The sequence below is a fragment of the Suricata suricatta genome, chromosome 12, assembly GCF_006229205.1.
Source record: "Suricata suricatta isolate VVHF042 chromosome 12, meerkat_22Aug2017_6uvM2_HiC, whole genome shotgun sequence".
Lineage (NCBI taxonomy): Eukaryota > Metazoa > Chordata > Mammalia > Carnivora > Herpestidae > Suricata > Suricata suricatta.
This window is the reverse complement of record NC_043711.1, coordinates 36,707,079-36,721,613: the sequence shown is the minus strand read 5'-3', so window position 1 is coordinate 36,721,613 and position 14,535 is coordinate 36,707,079. Positions and strand designations below refer to the sequence as shown.

Sequence of the window (14,535 nt, the reverse complement as noted above, 5' to 3'; positions counted from 1 at the left end):
GAGGGCCACCAGGACCCTTTTCCAGTTGTATGAATGATATTAACTGAGGCAGCACGGCTTTATAAGGATGAGTGGGTAAGAATTGCTGCCTTTCTCTCCTGAACTGGTCAGAACCAGAAAATGCACTGCAAATTATCCTCTGGTCAGATGCTCTCCTTGTAAAGGATCACAGTGCAAAGTGATGAGCAGCCCTAAGCTAAACTGCCATCCATTTTCTAAGCCAATGCCCCCAGGGAGTGCAGAGAAGTTAAGTACCTGGACTAGTTGCAGATAGTTTAGACTCAACTAGAGATGTCAGGCAGGTGGATAGCTTGGGACTCCCCCTTCTTGGATGTGGGAATGTATGTGATCAACTCTGAGAAAGAGCTTAGACATACACTGGGCCAGTGAACATGTTCTATAATGAAGCATATTTTAGAAGAGCAATAATTTGTACATAAAACAGAAAAGCTAAAATAAGATATTTTAAATATAAGTTTGTATTTTGATGCTGCTTTTTTACTACCTTTTTTTGCACCTACTATAAGGGAAACATAAACATGAAAACTTCTGTTCTCCAGGAAGGGAATTATTATATAAAATAGTTGACTTGTCAATATAGGGAGGCTTTCGATTAAAAAAAGAGCAACTCAGACTGTTGGAAAATGGATGTGGGCACCAAACCCTACATAAAGTAATGATGCCTAGAAAATTCTGGAAGGTGGTCCTGTGCTATGCTAATCTGTTATGGTTTTTGTTTTGTTTTGCTTCTTCATCTGTTTGGATCTCTAACATTCTCAACATTATGCTATTTGTTTCATCCTGCTGGACCAACCATGCAGGCTGGTCACTATAACTGGATTAGGCTGAGAAAACAAAAAGGAGGGGGAAATGGCAAAAGGAAGAAAAGAAAGCTCTGACCAGATAAATAAATTATCTGGGCGCTGGTTCCCTCAATTGCTCCAGCTCAAGCAACTAAACCCTGACTGCCTTAAATCAGCACCAGCACTCCCATGTTCAGAGGTACCTGAATTGTGGTGAACTGGTCTACCAAAGTCTGTTGAGCCCACTGAGAGAGTGGGCATAACATCTAGGGTCTCTATCGCAGCCTCTTCTCCAAAAGGGGAAAAAAAAAAGAATAAAAGGAATATTGTTTGCACATTTATTTTATACATACCTATATATTTACTTTTCCTGTAGACTGTATACCACCAGTAAGAAAGAGTGTACAAAAGTCTGTTACTTGGTACACTATTCCACCAACAGTATAGCTTTTGCCTGCTTTCTAAAAGGTAAGAAACAATCTAATTTTTAATTTTTTTGTATGTTGTCTCTTCTGAGAAAAGAAATGTTCCCGTGAAAACTGTGCATGATTACCTGTAAATCATTTATATGACGAAACATGTTTTCAAAGACAATCTGTTTGCTAAGCGTTGTGCAGACAGCTGCACTGTAGGTCACAGGCTTGCTCTCTTTCCGGGAGGACGTGCGTGTGGATGTGTATACATTTGTCTTTGCTGAACAAGTAACCAACAGTGGTGGAGTCAATGCTGGTCACTCCGTTATGTGGTCTACTTTAAAACTACGGATGGTGAGAGATTATTTTTAAATGTGTGTTGTCATGCTCTGGTTTTAGAAGCCGATGTGGAAACTTACAGGGAAGGAAGGGGAATGTTTTACAAGTCTGGCAAAAACATTTGTCCTGGTTTATTTTTATTAAATACATTCCCAGAAATGTATTCATTCAAAAGAACAATGAATGGCCTCACCATCTTAAACCCAAAATAGTCTTAGTTCCTTTTTTACAGCAAAGGACAGCCAAGACATTGCTGCATGGGCTTGATAGTGTATGGAAGATGATCTGTGGCTCCCAGTTCCACCTAGAGAAACACGGAACGCACTTCAGTCATGTCACATGTCAGTGAGCAAGGAAAGCTTCAATGAAAGGCCTCAAGAATGTAAAATGAGTGTTAACATTAGTCAAACCCAGGAATTACCAATAAATACCAAAAATGTTTAAACTAATAGCTTAAAGAAACAGTGAATAGTGTGATGTGTGAACTGGACATGAGAATGAGCAGGCATAGGAGTAATCAGTGATTCATCACTGAAATTTACTATTTGGGGCTCTCACTAAAAGATATATGCTGTGACTTTCTTATGTTGTTGTTTATTATTAGTAGCACCAGTTCCTGCCTTTAGCCTCCATAATAGTTTTAATATAGTGGAAAACAACCCTTGTATTGACAAGTGCCCTTATCCAGGAGTCAAAGTATTCACAACTGTGGAAAAACAGAGGAAAATATGGAGTAGAGTTATTAAAATCATGTGGTGGCTGTGAATGAAAGGTTGCCTTTTTATTTGCTTGCTATTGTGCTACAAAACAGAGAAACCCATCTGTAGAAAGATTCCAACAGAGAGCAGAGAGGTTCTACCATGGGAGGGGAAATACTGCTTCCTAATACAGGCTAGTTCTTCTCATTTATATGTTGCTAAAACTTATATCAGATCATTACTGTGTGTCCTTTTTTTATGGGCATTTAGCACTGTAATACAGGACAAGAATACTTTCAGAGTAATTACATTTCCTGTTGATTTTCGATGGGTGCCTGCAACTCAGTCTTTACTTTGGGATATATTGTTCACATACTTATTTCCTTTCTCCATATCAACATGATCTGTCCTAGTTTTTAAATAGGGCATTCTTTTCTCCCAGTGAATATATAATGATATTCCAGTGAGATTTCAAGTTTTTGTACACCAAGGGCTTGTCAAAACACTGCAACTCATCACTTGAATAGTCCTTGTACATGAGACTCCCTAAGAATAAGAGAAGGAATTTTCCCTGGGTGAAAATGATAGACTTAATCTCAAACCATTAAAAATTCTCTTTAGCTCTGTTCTGAGTTGATGCCTTTTGGGTTAAGGGATGCAAAATGAAAATGTTCTAAGTCAATTTTTCAGTTAAAAAATACTTTTAGGATATGCTGTTTCAAAATAAACTTATGGCTAGGATGTTCTGGTTTCAAAGATTTTGATTGGGTGCTCTCCTTTTCTGCCAATGTAAAGGTGGCTTTACAAATTAATGATAATGATCTTATACTGCTACTTTAAAAAAGTAATTGGGAAGTTGGGAGCACCTTGGTGGCACAGTCAGTTAAGCATCTGACTTTTGATCTTGGCTCAGGTCATGCTCTCATGGTTGGTGAGTTCAAGCCCTGTATCAAGCTGTAGGCTGATGGTGCAGAGCCTGGTTGGGATTCTGTCTCTCCTTCTCTCTACCCTTCCCCCACTTGTGCACTCGCTTGCTTGCTCTCACTCTCTCTCCCTCTCTCAAACTAAATACTAGACTTAAAATTTTTTTTAGGGGCCCCTGGGTGGCTCAGTCGGTTTAGCATCCGGCTTCGGTCAGGTCATGATCTCAAGGTTCGTGGGTTGCAGCCCCATGTCGGGCTCTGTGCTGACCGCTAGCTCAGAGCCTGGAGGCTGCTTCAGATTCTGTGTCTCCCTATCTCTCTGACCCTCCCCTGCGCATGCTGCCTCTGTCTCTCAAAAATAAAGATTAAAAAAAACATTAAAAATTTTTTTAAATAATTGGGAATTTGGTCTAAGTTACATTTACTTGAAAAGGGGAGTGACTTGCCTTGTTCAGGTTACAATAAGACAGGAAATCTCAGTTGAAGAGTGAAGAAAGGTGCATAAAGTTGTGTGGTCAGATCCATCTCTACATTGTTTTTAGGCAGACAAAACAGTAAAGGAAATTTTGTGGATTCAAGAGTGAACACATGAAGTAAGACTTCAGTTTCAGCCCTCATACCCTAGCAAAGGCAGAATCTACAAGCAGTCACCTACTTGTAGGAGGCTGAAGGAAGCAGGTCCAAATTCACATAGAACAGAACCTAATCTGGCTTGTAAAGGCACTCCAGATCCTGCCTCTGTTGAAGAGGTGATGTCACAGGCCAGACATCAGCTGAATCAGCCCATTCAGCATTTTGTCTGAATGTTTGTGGATTTTAAAACTCTGCAGAGGGTTATCAATCTAACGACATTTATGTTAAAATGCAATTAAGCAAGAGAAATACAATCAATCTAGCATCGTCACCAGGTCAAGAAACAGGTTGTTTTGTTAGGAAGTAAATTTTCACACAGTGGGATGGTGTTCTGATTTTTACACTTGAACTTAATTCAGCCTTGTGCATAATAGCCCTGAGTCTTGGTTTTACAAGTCGTGTTCCTCCTAGCAAGTGTACTGATTCTAATATTATTGACATTTCAATAATTTATTAACTGGTATTGTAAAGAAAATCAATAGTCTCATCTCTTATAATTAGCATAAGGGGTTGTCTTACGTTTTAAAGCTTTTTGGGACTGTGTGATCAAGTTTTTGTATCGTGTTAACCACCCCCTCCCCATGTTCAGTGTGATGTCTCTGCACTAACTGGAGACATTGTCAATTTAAAATCCATTTTGAGGGGCGCCTGGGTGGCTCAGTCGGTTGAGCCTCCGACTTCGGCTCAGGTCAGATCTCACGTTCGTGGGTTCGAGCCCCGCGTCAGGCTCTGTGCTGACAGCTAGCTCAGAGCCTGGAGCCTGCTTCCGGTTCTGTGTCTCTTTCTCTCTCTGACCCTCCCCCTCTATGCTCTGTCTCTCTCCGTATCAAAAATAAATAAAACATTAAAAAAAATCTTTAAAAAAAAATTAAAAAAAAAAATCCATTTTGAAACACTCTAAGTATCGCATGGCACAAAATATGTTACCCGACCTTTGACATAGAATCACCTTAGAAATAAATGCAGCTATAAATCTTGTTGGCCTATTTCTTTCTACCTAAGAGTTCTGTGAAATACCATTATTTCTCTCCTTGGGGTTTGATGGTTCAGCATCCTCAAAACGCAATTAATATTTGCCACCTCAGTTCTACAACTTCAGTTCAACTGCTAGAATTTGTACTCTGTCTTAGCATAAAAGAAACATTTACATCATGCCCTAAAGCCATGACAATTATGTCAACTTTTACATTCAATCATGGCACCACACCATCTGGCCAGGATTTGTGAACTCTAAGGGAATTCTTAAGTTGGGTCCATCAGAGAAATGTTTGTCAAGCACCACTCCTCTGGGCCATCCCTGAACAGACTAGGAATTGGGGACAGACACAGACGATACCCTCAGGGAGCCCAGATCTGATGGAAGACTCAAAGGTAAGAAATGACAATTGAGATTGGCAGGGCCTCTTCAAAGAGGCCTGTCCCAAGTGCTAGCAAGCTCCAGGTGGAGAGCATCACCCAGCAGGTTTTGTTTGAGCTGGTCTCAAAAGATGAAGGACTCCAGGAAACCATAGAGAAAAGTCACTCAAGGCAGAAAACAAGTATGCACAAAGAGCCAGGAGTACAAAAGAATACGGTATATGCCGGGTCTAGAAAGCAGTTCTGTGAGGCTGGAGTATTGTGTTTTCAGACAGATAGTTGCAGGCTATGACATGCAGGAAAGCAGCCTGTGGACAGAGGGACTGAGTCACCGGTACCTTTGTGCCTTTAGCAAAGGGCCTGGCAAATACTAGGTTCTCAGAAAATATGCATGGAATGACTGGAGTGTAATACCTCACATTCCAAAGGCTCCTAAGCTTACCTAGACCATAGTATGTACACATTAAATAATAAGTAATTATTAATAACAAAATGCCACATCTGCAGACTCAACAAGTGGAAGTGTATTTTTCCAGATAAAACCTCAAAAAGTTACAAACTGTCTTGAAAAGGTAATTTTTTGGCCCTGATGTCATAGGTTTCAAAAATACGCTGTAGTTATTACATAAAACTCTTAAAACTGACAGGGAGTACCGCACCTGCGCTTGTGTAATTAACTAAGATGTCTTTTGATGAGCTATCCCTGTATCTAAAACAACGTTTTATGCCTATTTCTTTCTTCCTATGGACTACAGATAACCCTATTTGTCTTTCAAAGGGCACGTGAACTTCAAATTTACCACTGGAAATGGATCCTATGCACTTGCTTTAAGTAGTTAGCGCTTCTAATTTGACAAAAACCAAACCATTATCAATTTTGTAGTTTTCTGATTAAGTACTTTTTACTTTTTAAAATTTTTTTAGCAACTGGCATTTAGGACAGATTTTTTCTTTTAGGCCTCAAGTATCATTTGCATTTAAAAAGAAAACAGTATGTATCCTAAATCAAAGTCAGTTAATCTCTACAATCTTTCTTCTTCCCAATTACTGGAATGAGCATCCTCTCAGGACTCAAGTGATGATGACTCTTATTTCTGCCTTCTAAAGACATGTCTCAGCTTCGCAGATTTTTTTTTTTTTTGGCTGTACAATGGAACTTGGATGCATTTTAAATTAACTTTCTCTAGGAATCAAAGGTAATCATTATTTCTCTTTATAATCCACATGAATATTCTCATTATTTTTTTCTTTTCAAGTTTAAGATTAGTTTTGAATTCCCTTTATATCCCTGCCTTCTTTCAGAGTAACTTCTGAGGACCCCAGCTTGCACTAAGAGGACTGAGCGTGTCCAAAGCCTATTCTTGCTGAGCTGACCCAAACACTTAGAAGAACATGACATGAGTCAGCAACCCCACTTCCCGTAAGTGTTGGTCCAAGTTTTGGTTATGACCTTGTGTGTGCCATTTCTTTGGCCAAGAAAAAGGAAAATGGGGCTAAGGTCCTAATGCTGGCTCTGATATTTGAGGTAGCATAAGCCTGACTACCTCATGGACCTCTGTGATCTTGGATAAGTCATATCCTCTGTGATCTTCAGTTTCCTCTTGTATAAGATGGGAACATGCTTTTCTCCAGGGGATGCCATGAAGCTTGAATGGAATCATGTAAATAAAAGCCTTTCTTTATAAAGGATGTGCATATATGAGGACTGTTAGTCCCTAAACATATTTCCATTTTATTTAGCTTTGCTTTCTCCTTTTTTTATGTCAACATTTTTTGTTTACCATAAACCATCAAAGTTGGAAGGAATGACATCTAGATTGCCAGTGAAGTCAGGCAACCTTTTCTCTAATACAAGAGGATCTATTTTCAAGATGGGTCACTTTGGTCTTTTGATGGATCAGTAATAGTCTTTCAGCTTGGCGAAATTGACAGAAAATGCTATCAGTCATTCAGCAAGGCTGCTGTGGGACAGATAGGCTCATGCTGCCTGATACATGAACCACTCTGTATGATTAACTTCGACAGGTAACTCCACACTGGCTGGCAAGCTTAAGAGCATTTTAAGTACAAATAATTGTTCTGGGGTATATCTTGAGTGACAGAATAATGACTGAGTGGAACAGAGTCCCTTAATCTTTGCTTGTGAAAACACATTTTGTTTCCTTTCAAGGGTAGGGTACTACAACAAAATCAATTAACAAAACCCCTGAGAGATTGTTGTTGGTACTTTGAAGCTTGGTATTTATCAAGCTTATATCAAATATAGAATTTCCTTGAAGGGCTAGGTTCATTTATCTCATTCTTCAAAGGGCCTCACATAACACTTTATAGCAATTTAATAATAATAATAGTAACATCAATTAGGATGATGATAATAAGCGGACCATACTATTCCCGTTGCTACAGACTTACAAAGTGCCCAACTATCCATTGAGAGAGGACTTACTGTCCCCATTTAACGTATGAGGAAACTGAGGCTCAGAGCAATGAAGCAACTTTCCAGTGACACACACAATTTCCCAATGGCACAGTGAATGTCTGAACATGGGCTTCTGGCCAGAGTCCTGTTTAATCAACTTTTCTGAAATTAAATGGATTGGAACACAAGGAGTGTTGGTCTACATAATCTATCTTATCAGCATTTATGGCTCTCATCAGTTGATTCTAGAGGCCCTCCAGGGCTCCAGGCAGAAATCATAATCTGAGTTCAGGGTCATTTTGAAATGAGATGTGCCCTCTTTTGTTTTTTCTTCCTGGATGGTACCTCAAATGATGAGACTATTCGATGTTCTTTCCACCTATTCTTCAATTCTTTGGATGATCTGAAAAGTTAAAGACTGTAGTTGTTGCTCCAAGAACATGGTTCTTCTAGAGTTGAAAATGTTTAACTCTTGAGAAATCTCTGAAATCCATTGAATAGCAAATAACCTCAAGGCCTACCGGTCATCCTGGGCTGAGTGCAGCCTGTTCAGAGTTATAGTCCCAAGTCATCATATATTGATGGCTATTAGCAGACCCCCCTGCTCTGCATTCTGTGACATGAGAACCAAAGCTAAAGAAATGAAGCTCAGAAAAGGATTTTCTCATGTTTAAAAAAAAAATCTTGCCCTTACCTGGCACAAAAATGTGAAAAGCTAATTCTCGCCATGGTTTCATCACCTGTTTCTCTCTCTCTCTCTCTCTCTCTCTCTCTCTCTTTCTTTCGCTCGCTCCCTCTCTCTCTCTGCTTTTCCCAGAGGGAAGCCCCGTAAAGATCCTGGGCATTAGAGTTATTATCATCTGTGTTAGCTGAAAATTTGATTAAGCTGGCCTCTCAGGGATTGCATGAGGAATTCTAGATTTTGTTCTAGGAACTTGATTCCTCTTTTCCTCATTTTGGTTATGTTTGTACATTTCCTTTGCATTTTAATTGGCTGTGGTTTACCCGAGTTCAGACTGAGACTTTAGCTGTTGTTTCTATTCAGGTGAAAAGTGCAAGCACACCTGGCCATCAGCACAAGCATACAGTCAGGCAGTGGTCCAAGGCAAGTATCATTTCCTATCCTTCTAAGTGTCCTGAAGAAACTTTGCTACCCAGCCCACCAATGAATGTAATGAAGACACCTTCTCCAGTTTTCAGGGCAAGCTTAGTCCTGAAGTGGTCCTCCTCACATACCATCAGTGTCCTCTAAATACTCCAAAATTATGACAAATTACACTAAGGAAATCTATAGACCTTAGCCCATTAGATCATTTTCTAGGAAAGACATCAATACCATCAAATTGGGAAAGAGACCCCTACTATAATCTACTGTGATGTGACCCCTTCAAATATTCAAAAATATTCCCTCCCTGGGTAGTGGATTCTCAGTCTATCCTAGGTGAAGTGGCAGATACTGTAGCATCACTGGGGGCTCCTGCTTAACTCCCTCATAAAGTAAAAGAAAGTGAAATAGGAAATTAGCATGTAGGACCCTGCTGCTCGTGCCAAGTGGGCAAAATGCAGACCCTTTAGAAAAGATCATCTCTCTGTGCCTCAGTTTCCTCATCTGCAACATATAACCTCATAGGGTAGTTGTGAAGACTACATAGAAGTAAAGCACTTAGAACAGAGTTTGGTACAGTAGTTATTCAAATGTTAACCATCAATGTTGTTATTAGGTCACTTAACATTAACTGAATTTTTCTATTTGTGTTTCCTCTAGGAAAGAATTTGGAGATTCCAATCTGATCCTTTTCCATGTGATCTCTTGTACCCATTCTATTTCTGTACCACACATAATAAAGTTGGAGAGTGCAAGTAATCCATCTGTATCTGATTTTTGTCTGGAAAAACTTGCAGGATTTTCAGATTAAGTATTAATACATCTCTTGTCTTTCACCTGTTCAGTATTGGTCATTTCTGGAGCAATGCTGTCTTAAAGCCAAAATTTCACTGTTCTAACAAGAGAGATACCTGGGAAACCACATTTAAACACACTTTGCTTCCATTTAATTTCATAACACAGCACATATTTCCTGAATTTAGGCATAAATACATTCAACCCAGTCACCACTGTGGCAACGTTACATTAAAATATTACTTTTAGTACTCAGATATTTATGCAAATGCCAAGGAGCAATTTTAAGATTTTACTTATGGCAGAAAATCTGTCAAGGAGAAATCTTTTGAAATGCCTTAAATTTTATACTTCAGTCTAATTTATATTTTTTTGTTTCCTAACCTGGTGTTCATCAAAATGTTGCAAACTTCCTCAGGTCTCTGATGCACGTCTAGGTTTGGGAACTTTTTTTCTTTAAACCCTGCCTGATAATCAACACATGCAATATGGTATTGATGTGATGATGATCATTTAGAGAGCAGAGTGTTTTCAAGGATATTAAAATGACTGAGTTAAAAAACAAAAAATTATTCAGGTTTATCCCACACATGGCATTGATGATGTTCCCAGGTAATCATCTCTAGCTATCTGCTAACACCATGAGAAGCTATTTCCAGGTCTCAGAGAGAGAGAGAGAGACAGACAGACAGACAGAGTCTTTCAGGCTGGTGTTACAAACTAAATAAAGATGAAGCTAATTTGCTGAGCTCTATTCCTGGGGTCCAAAAACAGTGCTATCTTTTTGTTTAAGGTTGAATCTCCATGACAACATCAGATAATGTTTCTAAGTCCTGCAGAGGTACACAGGTCATGGCCTTCTGTTGGCACAGGGAGTTGGTACATCTTTCTGCAGTCATTCCAAGCTACTCAGTAGGTCACCTCTGAATTTAATTAGCCCAGAAGTTATCAAAGAGATGACCATTTAAAAATTTTTAGCCATGTGCATTTCATTCTGTGCATTGGCTTCTTTTCTACCAAAGGTGTAGAATATTAGTATCTATCTCATAGGATTGTGATTAGGTTTAAATAAGTGTACATAGTTATGCTTAACCTAAGGTTTAGTATATAATACGATGCTCAATAATTAGTTGTTATTCTTCTTATGAATATCACCAACTAAGCTGTAGGTGCTTAGTTCTTATGGTACCCGTTAGGCACACAGACATGTTTACATCTAAACAAGTTAGAATTAGGGGTGCCTGGGTGGCTTAGTCGGTTAAATGTCTGACTTCAGCTCAGGTCATGATCTTACAGTTAGTGGGTTCAAGCTCACATTAGGCTTTGTGCTGACAGCTCAGAGTCTGGAGCCTGCTTCAGATTCTATCTCCCTCTTTCTCTGCCCCTCCCCCACTTGTGTGTTCTCTCTCTCTCTCAAAAATAAACCTTAAAAAATTAAACTAGTTAGAATTAAATAAAATTATTTTGTTCCTCAGTTGTACAAGCCACATTGCAAGTGGTCAGTAGGCACACATAGCTAATGACTACCATATTAGACAACAAAGATACAAAACACTCACAATCATCACTAAATGTTCTTTTGGATAGTGCTCTGGGCTATAACCTAGAGAAAGTAAAAAGGAAGGTAGGAACATCCTTTATAGAAGAGAGATCTTTTGTTCTTAGCACTTTCCAATGATTGCAAAAGTACTCTTAAAGACTCTCTGAAAGCACTGGAGTCCATTTATTTTGTAGCATCTAGTAAAGACTGGTCTACATTGTGGAATGTACGATAAATACTGTAAACAATCACAACAACAAACTTCCAGAAAGTTTTCTCTCAGTTAGGAAGGTTCTCCATTCTTTTCATATACTCTTTACAATGCTCTGGGTTTATTGATTCTCTAGTTGCACATAATTCTTGAAAACCAGGCAAGGTGGCAACTCTGTAGTCATCACATGTCTTATAGTAGAACCCTGCAGTTAGTGGAGAGGATGATTTTCTCAATCACCCCCAAATGAATACAATGTACATATTCATTTGCCACACCAATGTTGCTCAACAGCAGAAAAGCAACTTAAATATTCAAGGATGTGAGCACAGGCCCTCACCCAATCCAAAACAGTGCCTTTCCAGGCACTTTCCACTTTTGATTAGTGAAAAGTGCCTGGAAAGGCACCAAAATGCAAATTTGGGTGTTAGCTGAAAAATGATTCATCTTTTCCGTCAGAGTCAAATGACATGCCCTGTGACTGAATTGCACCAGGCATTGGTCAGTGATTTTTACTATCTATTGGTTACTCCCTGGCATCAGTGTCTGGCAGTGCTTTGCAGATTTTTGAGAGTAAGGAAAAAATACAAGCAAAAAGCAAAAGATGTCTATCATTTTCAACAAGCAGGAGTTTTATGTGAAGCATGAACAGTTAGTGATGTTATATATCGTCTAAAGGAATCTCCGCTATCAGTTTATATTCTGGAGAACTTCTACTGTAAAACCGGCAGAGCAAGCTAGGAACAAGAGCCAACGTAGTGTACTAAATCCCACAGCGGCTGTCTCAACTGGTTTAGTATACTACAGCTGGAGAGAGACCTCTGCTAGCTTCGCAGACCGCTCATTCCAGAACTAAGCGTGTAAAATGACTGCATAAGGTAGAGGAAAAATAAAAACTACCTCTTTCTGTTTCTGAACTTTCCATACAAGTTATATATTAACTAATGGACAAAAAAAAAAAAAAACACCACAAGAGATTATATTGATTGCTAAATACTGTCTACAGATTAGTAGCAATCAGTCAATGTTCCGAAAGTGCAGAAGAGATAGAAAGGAAAATTCATAGAATTCTTAAAAATTACATCATCATCAATTAACTGTGAAAGTCAGCTAGCCTTTACACACCATTTTATAGATTTATTTTGGCATGTGCTTGCACATACAGCACCTCATTCCATCCTCAGAGCAGCACACTGAAGTAGGTGGCATCATACAACTCATGGAGAATGTCACCCTAGCTGTTAGTTACAAGGTAGCATTAGAACCCATTCTGACTCTATTTCACACATACCCGTCTCTCTTTAAAGAGCTGAAATATCTTTTGAATGACAAGTTCATTTTTAAGCCAGGGTGGGGAAATCCTTCATTATAGAAGATTCAGATTTGTAGTACAGTCTGGAAAAAAAACAACGCCCCCTTTTTTTCCTTCTACTTGTAGATGATTATCAGCACTGAGTAGCCACTGGTCACCTTATCTCTGGGAAGGTAAACAGCTCAAGCCAAAATGGAAAATACATATAGATGGCTATAGAAGAAGGAATGAATTATTAATGCCAGATAACAACTTATGCTGTGTATCTCCCCGAGGCCAGGAGCCTGGCGTGGCTGGAGAGGAGTGTGTAGTGTCTGATGGAAGCGAAGAGGATTTTGTCTCACACTTTGTTCAGCTTCTACTAAATGGGTTATAAAGACCCTGTATATAACCAACTTAAATCCGGACTTTGTATTTGTAAGCTTGCAAAATGTACTAGAGAGGTTAAACCGCGTCTGAAAAGAAAGAGAAGTTTACCATTTCTTTTGCCTATTAGTTTTCTTGTCAACAGAGCCTGACCTCAAACCAACCAACCAACATGCTTGATGGGAGTGTTTACTGTCGTTAGGGACTGGACATATAACACAGAACGAGCCGTAGCTCCTCCAGGAGTTCACAACCCAAAAGAAACGGAAGAACAACTAAATCCTTGTCATATATGACTCAATAGATCCCTTAATAGAAGTGTGTGATGAAGGCTGAAAGTAGCCATTTGCTCTCATGGATGGCAAGAAGACAGGCGAACAACTGTGGCTCGAACAATGAACCAACATGGGAGAGGGTGTTCCGCACAGAGGGATCATCCTCAGTAAAGTCCACATACATACAATGGCAGGAGCATTATTAGCAACAGTGCTGGGCAGCAGGTACTGAGTACCTCTGACGCACATGTCACTATTCTAAGTACTTGACATGTATCAACTCATTTAATCTTAAGAACCATACTGTATATGCAGCATTAGGCCCATATTACAGATCAGGAAAGTGAGGCACAGAGATCTTAAATCACTTCCCCAAAGTCACACAGCTGATTATTTAATGAACTTACATATAAGCTCAGTCTTCTGGGCTCAGAAGTCATGCTTCTGACCACTGTAATGCCTCCCAGTTACAGGTACATTGAGGAAGATGCATTCTTCAGTCTAGTTAGACCACAAGACTTTACAGTGATGGCATTAGTGGCATTTTGAGCAGAACAATTCTTGGTTGCAGGGGGCTGTCTTGTGCACAATAGAATTTTTAGCAGCATCCCTGGCCTCTACCCACAGATGCCCAGTAGCACCTCTATCCTACAGTTGTGCAGAGCTAGCAGAAATGTCTCTGGACATTGCCAAATGTTCTCTGAGGGCACTGTTTGCTCAGATGAAAACCACTGGACAAACATGATACGTGAAGCTGAAGAAAGGCAGAAAAATGTATTAGAGCTGTTAATACCCTCAAATTCTATTCTGAAGCAGTAGGAATGTACTTTTAGAGAGAAAGGTGCCAGTTGGGGTTTTATAACTGAGGAGAAGCAGAAGAGATACTTGAGGAATCACTAGAGCAGGAGATTCTGTGACAGAGAATGCACTCTCTGAGTTCTCAGGAACAGAATGTATTCTCAGACTTTATCAATTGGATGTTCAAAAACCCTGAAGTTAAAGATACCAAAGGATAATCTTTAAGAACAGTGCAAAAGCTGAGGCAACAATTTTACCCAGTGGTCCTGGAATACAACCAGTCCCTGACCTGAAAGCTCTAAACTCAGTTTTATGTTTGGTTAGAAAACTTCTGGATCTTGAGGGGAGCAGACTACCAGTCCTCTTAAGAAGCTCCAATGTCAGATTCCATGTCATTATTTTAAGTGTGAACATAGTCATGTGAACTTCAGTGAGGGCAAAATTTACTGGACACTTAGCAACGGTGGAACAAATACAAGTCTTCTCCCTGCAAGTCTCTCTATGGGCTAAATTTAAAACCGATAGGTATGTAGTCAGAGCAGGTCTTTT

At 39.4% G+C, this 14,535-nt stretch overlaps 1 protein-coding gene and 1 long non-coding RNA gene across 6 annotated transcripts in view; one reads left to right on the top strand and one right to left on the bottom strand.

Moving 5' to 3' along the window:
• The window catches only part of LOC115274058, a 308,694-nt gene that overhangs the window by 52,308 nt on the left and 241,851 nt on the right, over positions 1-14,535 (bottom strand). The gene's annotated exons all lie outside the window — the stretch shown is intronic.
• GRM7 (glutamate metabotropic receptor 7) overlaps positions 1-14,535 on the top strand; it is an 850,676-nt gene that overhangs the window by 798,238 nt on the left and 37,903 nt on the right. Inside the window, exons 10-13 of one of the 5 annotated variants that reach the window (XR_003901066.1) lie at positions 1,180-1,271; positions 6,234-6,361; positions 6,468-6,585; positions 8,630-8,690. The exons of 1 other annotated variant lie outside the window; for it this stretch is intronic. Coding sequence is in view for 2 of the 4 variants with exons in the window: in XM_029917440.1 (XP_029773300.1) it covers positions 8,630-8,689; positions 9,350-9,375 (86 nt within the window). In the remaining 2 variants the exon portion in view is untranslated. Of the gene's footprint in view, positions 1-1,179; positions 1,272-6,215; positions 6,362-6,467; positions 6,586-8,629; positions 8,691-9,349; positions 9,449-14,535 lie in introns of those variants that run through there. 3 more of the 5 variants (XR_003901065.1, XM_029917440.1, XM_029917441.1) reach the window with 3 other exon arrangements.